The following is a 7833-nucleotide window of genomic DNA, read 5'->3' as shown; positions in this document are numbered from 1 at the left end:
ATGATGATTATTCTGTTGTTTTGCGTGTAAACAGAGAACTTCTGCACCGGAGACAAATTCCTTGTGTCTAATCCAGGGTCTTCAAACTTGGCCCTTTGATGACTTGTGGAATTCCTCGTGCCTGGCTGAGGAATTCTGGGAGTTGAAGTCCACAAGTCATCAAAGGGCCAAGTTTGAAGACCCCCAGTCTAATCCCACTTGGCCAAATAAAGTCTTCTCTTCTGCTTCTCTTTCACCATCATTCCTTCTTCTCCTTTTCCTTCTCATCCACCACCATCCTTCTCCTTCTACAGCATTCCTTCTCTTTCTTTCTCTTTTCTCTCTCTTCTGTTCTTCTCTTCCACTTCTCTTTATTCTATTCTGTTTTCTATTCTGTTTTGTGTTCATTGCGTGGCCTACGTCTTCTGTTGTACAGATAGTCCTCGACTTACAACAGTCCTCATTTAGTGACTGTTCAAACGTTCAATGCGATGATTTTCAAAGCATTGCACTGTTTTGCTATTCATGCTCATATCCAAATATCTTCCACTTATAGGTGACATTCCCAAGGATGATTCCCAGTTTTCGGGATGAACTTACGGTACGTAATCCAACTTTCTCAGGCAAGCTAATTTAATTGCATTTACCAATAAAATTACACTAGGGAAAAAAAATCTATAATCAGCCCATGTGACTGGCTCACACTATAGCAGTGATTTATTTGATTGCGGTAGAGCCTGTGGTTTAATCACAGCGATTGACACAAACTGCGGTTTAGTTGGGAAAATCAGTCTCCATTATTTTAATTAGACTTGCTGGTGTTTTTTTTTAAAGCCTTCAAAATGTATGAGTTGGCTGATAATGAAAGCAGACAAATTAAATCTTTTTTTTTTTTTAGACTGCTGTTTGGAGATTTAAGATTTTAGGAGGCGTACTTCTGCACAGATGGAGATTTTTTTTCAACATCTCCCTGGTCCTCTGAAATAAACATCTTGGTTTTCTTTTAAAAGTGGTGTTTGAATTTGGAGAGCAAATTCTGAAATGTGGCTAGTGCAACCCTGGGGTAGTCCAGCATCTTTCTTAACGTTGTGGCTTTTTTGTAGGGTGTCCGGCCTGGAATGGCGCCTCAAGTGACGTCTGGAATGGAGTGGGTCGTATCCATCGAGCACAATGGCCGGACCCACCATATGAATCTCAGACAGGCGATTCAACAGGGCTACACGTTCCTTTCCAATGTCAATGACATCATCATCCAAGTCCCGTTTAATGCTAGAGGAGTCGCAGTTTACAAGGTGCAAGAAATGAGAAATACAGCTATGGGTGCCAGGATAGCCGATTCCCCAAATTTGGTACTAGATCTCTAAGACTGAGCTTTGGAGAAAATGTTTTATTGTTAATGACTGTAGGATGGATGATAGTCTTTCTTAGTTGAGCAATGTTTTAGATTAGGCAGCCTATACATTGATCGGTTTTATTCTGTTTTTATCCTGTCCTTATTTATAAATAATTCCAGGCAGCGAACATACCTAATATTCCTTCCTCTTATTTTTATCCACCACAACAATCCTATGAGGTGGGTTGGGCTCAGAGAGGGACTGGCCAGAGTCTCCCAGCTGGCTTTCATGCCTAAGGTGGGACTAGAACTCTCTATCTCCTGGTGATTGGCCCAGAGTCTCCCAGCTGACTTTTATGCCTAAGGTGGGACTAAAACTCTCTGTCTCCTGGTGATTGGCCCAGAGACTCCCAGCTGGCTTTCATGCCTAAGGTGGGACTAGAACTCTCTGTCTCCTGGTGATTGGCCCAGAGTCTCCCAGCTGACTTTTATACCTAAGGTGGGACTAGAACTCACAGTCTCCTGGTGATTGTTCCAAAGTCACCCATCTGGTTCTCATGCCCAATTGTATCAATGCGCTATGAGATAACGGTGATGATATAGTGATGTAGGGGTTGGCATCCTTTCCCTTTAATGGCTGGAGGAAGTGTCAAGACCTTCTTTGAGACTGGATATTGGCACAAAATGGTTTCCAGAATGTTAAAAGCATGAAATGTCACTACATGTCTTACAGCAAGATGGCTACGTGTTGTACACAGTAGCTATCAAGCTAACTTATGGGCCTCCAGAGCAGCGCCTGACCCTGGAATCAAGAATGATCTGCGCCCCAGGTGAAAACCTTGTTTCCAACATTCTGCTTCTAAATCTAAATTCTGAATCTCCACAACTTGGAAGAAACATCTTCAATCTCCCCCCCCCACCCCTCCCCAACTTTTCAGGCCCAGCGGTCTGCAATTCAACCCACATGACGATGATTCTCCCAGCTTTCCCAGGAAAATTGACAGCTATCAGTCTGAATGAGAAGAACCTTCCCGTACACCAAATTCAAGCCAATGGCATTGGTGTGGACACCAGAAGTGGAGTGAAGTTGTATATTCCCAAAAGACTTCTAAACACTCGGGCAAGTTCCTTTGGCTAGAGGATGAAAATTCTTGAGGCAAAAGTTGGGGTTCTTTGCTGGCTGGCTGGGGAATTCTGGGAGTTGAAGTCCACAAGTCATAAAGTTGCCCAGGTTGGACCTTCCTGATCTAAAGGTACAAGAGCTGGCTGGGGAATTCTGGGAGTTGAAGCCCAGAGTTGAATAACAGTGTCCTAGAGTGTATCCCAGTAGGTTTACCATCAGTTCTATCCACTCTTCTGTCTTTAAGTTGAAACTCTGATGAAAGCAATGGAATAATAATATCTCTGATTTTCCAGGCCTACAGAGATCAGGATTGCTCAGGTTTTCAGTTGTATGTCGCATCCTTGACGTTGAATTTTGACTACCATGGGGAAATAGCCACCATGGTTAGCTACCCGGAGTGTCCTTGTGAACAAAATTCACCAATAGGTAAGGAATTTAACGTTGCTCTTTTAAAAAAATGGATCTTCAAATATGGCCTGTGAAGGTCTAAACATCCTATTGTAGTTATGAACTAACTTCCTTCTGACCTCCCAATGCAGAGAATATGCATCTGTCTATTGTAACGGACATAAAATTCACACACAACTTTCAGCCTTCATTCACACATCCCCCCGACCAACAAAATGATATGTACTTGGTTCTCCTGTTGCATTTAGACCCGTTAGCAATTTCCTCCTCCTTTTCTTCCCTTCCCCAGTGAAAAAAAACGAGAGTGAAATCTATAATTTTGGATCTGCTTTGGATGTATTTAACAATTAAGTAAAGACTATCTGTATTGAAATAGGTTAAATAAGTCATAAGTATCTCTGGGGTAGATGCATCGTAACTTTGAACGGTTACTAAATAAGGATTATCTGCACTCAAATATATCCAATATGTCATAAGTCTCTCTGGGAAGGTCCATTGTAACGTCAACTGGTACAGAGGACCATCTGTACTAAAAAAAAGGGACAAAATCCGACAGACATTGTTGATGTTCCCTAGTTCAGGGGTCCCCAAACCCCGATCCGTAGACCAGTACCGGGCCACGGCATGCCAGCAACCGGTCTGCACAAACAAGCAAAGCCCCATCTGTGGGATGCAGGCAGCACACAAAACCACGCACCCTCCAGTCCGTGGAAAAACCTCTCTTCACGGAACCAGCCTCTGGTGCCCAAAATGTTGGGCAATGCTGGTCTACAGCAGGGGTCCCCAACCCCCGGTCCATGGACCAGTACCAGGCCGTAGCCTGCCAGTAACCTATCCGCACACACAAGCAAAGCCCCATCCACGGGATGCAGGCATCACACAAAACCACGCACCCTCCGGTCCGCGGAAAAACCTTTCTCCACGGAACCAGTCCCTGGTGCCCAAAAGGTTGGGGATCTCTGCCCTAGTTGGGTAATGAAACATCTGTAACCAACTAACCCACCTCAAAGAGGACCCAGAACTTCTCCCATTCCAGCCTGAGCTACAGAGATTCACCTCAGTTGAACTCATTGTGGCTTAGCCTAGGGTGCGGCTTAATCCCCAACTTCCTTACAGTCACCGTATGCACTCAAGACGGACACATGGTAAAACTCTAGCGTTCGTCGTCATGCTTTGGCCTGAATTTGGACTTATGGGAGTCCGAGTCCCTGGGTTGGACACCCGGACAGAGGACCAGCCGAAGCTTTCTGGCTCAGGTGAAGGCACATGGTGACTTACCAACGCCCTGGTGCTACTTCCACTCGGGGAAGGACTCGACTTGGGAGGCAACCAAGAGGACGAAGTGTGACACGGGTCGTCCTTGAACTATGACAACAGTTGAGCCCCTAAAAGTTTTGTTGCTGAGGCAAATGTTTGTTAAGTGAGTTTTGCCTCCTTTCACGATCTTCCTCGCCACAAATTGTTAAATGAATCACCGCAGTAATTAAGTTAGTAACGCGGTTCTTAAGTGAATCTTGCTGTTTGGGATTTCAGGACTATCTGTAGCCTTTTGCTCTTCCAGGTTGTCAGTGAGAAGATGGTTTATGAAAACGAAGTGAGCTCCTTTTGGCCAGATCAGCCTCCACGCTGGATCTCCAGAGACAGCAATTTCAGGTGAAGCCGACTTGGCCTTTTGTGCGGAGTGTCATGGTTCCGACTAATGAAACACTTCAAAGAACTTTTAGGCATGTTTATCCTAAAGCCTTTATTAACAGTGTTATAAATTGACGGCACATCATGGAGGTTTATGCCAGAATCTGAATTCCTCTTGCTGGCATCTAACTTTTCTTGCTAAACCCCTCCCTTATCTTGCAGTCACAAGTCACATCTTCCAATTAGCCCAGAGGGCAGAGATTCACTTCCGTTCCTTTTCCCGGGATTTTGTTATTTCCCCTCCCTTTTCTCTGTCATCTGAATTAACTCTAAAAATACCAGACAGTTCTGCATATTTTGTCAAAGCAAGAATATTCAATATTAGCAGCGTTGACATGTACCACTGTCAACGCCGAAGATGAAAACACCTTTATTTTTTTTGTTGGCATTTGTGCTTTTCCAGTTCACGCGCAACTCCAGCAAAATTAGCCTGGGGTTTCGGAGACCGTGGTTAGGATTGACAGGCTTTTGCAATAGGCACGGATGATAAGGGCGATTAAAAATTTGATTTTTGCAGATCTGCCCACCCTCGGTTCAGTAACTTTGGAAGCGACAGACAAAATTTGAATTCCGACTTGATCGCGCCATGCAAAGTTCATTGTTTCTAAACCGGTGCAGACAATGCTGATAGAGTTTATGCCATCGACGTAAATTATGTAACATTGATTGATCCATCAGAATAGAGAATAGAGCTGGAAGGGACCTTGGAGGTCTTCTAGTCCAACCCCCTGCTCAAGCAGGAAACCCTATACCCATTTCAGACAGGTGACTGCCCAGTCTCTTCTTAAAAGCCTCCAGTGATGGAGCACCCACAACTTCTGGTGGCCAGCTGTTCCACTGGTTAATTGTTCTCACTGTTAGGAAGTTTCTCCTTAGTTGCGGTTGCTTCTCTCCTTGATTAGTTTCCATCCATTGTTTCTTGTCCTGCCTTCAGATGCTTTGGAGAATAGCTTGACTCCCTCTTCTTTGGGGCAACCCCTCAAATACTGGAAGACTGCTATCAGGTCACCTGTAGTCCTTCTTTTCTCTAAACTGGCCATACCCATTTTCCACAACCATTCTTCACATGTTATGTAGCTATATAATTCTGGATTTAATGAATGTCCTCTCCTGGTTGATTCACGACTGAAAGCTCCACCTGCTGCTTAAAGATTGTCCCTTGGTTGATACGTCTGATTCGTAAGTGGCAATTTCTGGAATCAATCCTCCTGCATTTCCAATTAGGATTGTCATTTAATGCCGAGTTTTTGTGCTGCTGTGTATATCCTGCATTTGAACGCACACTAATCTTTATTGATAGACACGGCGGCTGGCTTTTATTTAACCCCCCTAAGCCAAAATTCAAATTATGACTGAGGGTGATGTGCAAACCCAGTCACGTAAGAAATAGGCTAACATTCTTCAAATGCAAAAGGGTAAGAATAATAGAATTGAAGCCAGAGAGATTTTCATTCCTTTCCCCCCCTTCAATGGACTATGAAAAGAGAATCACAGATAATAATAATAATAATTAAATTATTATTATTATTAAATTAAATTTATATCCCGCCCTTCTCCTTGCGGACTCAGGGCGGCTAATAATAATAATAATAACAACAACAACAACAACAACAACAATAATAAAGTTGGAAGGGACCTTGGAGGTCATCTAGTCCAACCCCCTGCTCAGGCAGGAAACCCTATACCATTTCAGACAAATGGCTGTCCAATCTCTTCTTAAAAACCTCTAGTAATGGAGCACCCACAACTTCTGGAGGCAGGTTGTTCCACTGGTTAATTGTTCTGACTGTCAGGAAATTCCTCTTTAGTTCCAGGTTGCTTCTCTCCTTGATTAGTTCCCATCCGTTGCTTCTTGTCCTGCCTTCAGGGGCTTTGGAGACTAGCTTGACTCCCTCTTCTTTGGGGCAGCCCCTGAGATATTGGAAGACTGCTATCATGTCACCCCTCGTCCTTCTCTTCATTAAACTAGACATACCCAATTCCATCAACCTTTCCTTATATGTTTTAGCCTCCAGTCCCCTAATCATCTTTGTTGCTCTTCTCTGTACTTTTTCTAGAGTCTCAACATCTTTTTTACATTGTGGTGACCAAAACTGGATGCAGTATTCCAAGTGTGGCCTTAGTTAACAAGAGACCTTTTGACTAAGGCAACATTAGAAGACATGAAACTCTGGATGAATCTTGGCAGGGAAATAAAATCTTTGAATGCAGATAAATGATTCTTCCCTTCCACGGGTATATTACAGGCAGTCAATCGAATAGAATAGAGAATAAATAGAGAATAGAAAATAGAATAGAACAGAGCTGGAAGGGACCCTGGGGGTCTTCTAGTCCAGCCCCCTGCTCAAGCAGGAGAACCTACACCATCTCGGACAGGTGATTGTCTAGTCTTTTCTTAAAAACCGCCAGTGATGGAGCGCCCACGATTTCTGAAGGCCAGAGGCTCCTCCCCTCTGTTGAGAGAGGGCTCCTCACTGTCAGGAAGTTTCTCCTTAATTCCAGGTTGCTTCTCTCTTTGATCAGTTTCCAACCATTGTTTCTCATTCTTCCCTCTGGTGCTTTGGTGAACAACCTGCCCCCTCTTCTTGGTGGCAGCCCCTCAGATACTGGAAGACTGCTATCATGTCTCCCCCATTTCTTCTTTTCTTTAAACTATCCAAACCCGCAGCCATTCCTTGTATGTTTTAGGCCTTGGATCATCTTAGTTGCTCTTCTCTGATTTTTTTCCAAACTCTCAACCTCTTTTTTGTGATATGGTGATCAAAACTGGTTGCAGTATTCCAGAAGGGACACTCCCCCCCCCCAGTTCAATGGGAAGTAAAGAGAAGGGGGGAGATGTACTTTCATACTTGCAAGATAAGCTTACAATAAAGGTAGTGTTACAGCTCAGGTTTTTGGTTTCTTATCTGGACTAACTCAAAGGGCTGACATTACTTGACTCTTCTTCCAGGTTGACCGTGGTTTGTTCGTACGAGAGTGCCGATACTTCCTTGAATGTCAGGATAAACACTCTTCCTCCTCCTGGTCTTGTAATCAACCAGGGTCCACTTTCTCTTCTTCTTCTCATTTATCCAGGTGAGAGGTTTTAATTCGTGGCTAGGTGGTGGGAGATATTTCTTCGTGGCAGTTTTGCGTCTTATTACATCCAGTATCTAGAGCAGTGTTTCTCAACCTTGGCAATGTTAAGATAAATAGACCTCAGTTATCCAGGTCATGGTTGCCCCAAAGGTACTTTTTCAGGAAGCAACTGGACTTTCTTGTTTTTCTTTGAAGACGTTTCGCTTCTCATCCAAGAAGC

At 43.9% G+C, this 7833-nt stretch overlaps 1 protein-coding gene across 1 annotated transcript in view; it reads left to right on the top strand.

Annotated features, from left to right (window-relative positions):
• Positions 1–7610, top strand: part of ZP2 (zona pellucida glycoprotein 2) — a gene marked incomplete at its 3' end in the record, with an annotated part of 13764 nt that extends 6154 nt beyond the window's left edge. The window contains exons 5-12 of the mRNA XM_029285089.1: positions 536–584; positions 1111–1271; positions 2046–2142; positions 2251–2432; positions 2729–2861; positions 3133–3179; positions 4405–4496; positions 7486–7610. Of these exons, the coding sequence (XP_029140922.1) occupies positions 536–584; positions 1111–1271; positions 2046–2142; positions 2251–2432; positions 2729–2861; positions 3133–3179; positions 4405–4496; positions 7486–7610 (886 nt within the window). The remainder of the gene's footprint in view (positions 1–535; positions 585–1110; positions 1272–2045; positions 2143–2250; positions 2433–2728; positions 2862–3132; positions 3180–4404; positions 4497–7485) is intronic.
• Between the last annotated feature and the right edge of the window lie 223 nt (positions 7611–7833).

The sequence above is a fragment of the Protobothrops mucrosquamatus genome, unplaced genomic scaffold (assembly GCF_001527695.2).
Source record: "Protobothrops mucrosquamatus isolate PMUCROS unplaced genomic scaffold, P.Mucros_1.0 scaffold1264, whole genome shotgun sequence".
In the NCBI taxonomy this organism is placed as follows: Eukaryota; Metazoa; Chordata; class Lepidosauria; order Squamata; family Viperidae; genus Protobothrops; species Protobothrops mucrosquamatus.
The sequence above is the reverse complement of the archived record's forward strand: the minus strand, read 5'-3'. Positions and strand labels throughout refer to the sequence as shown.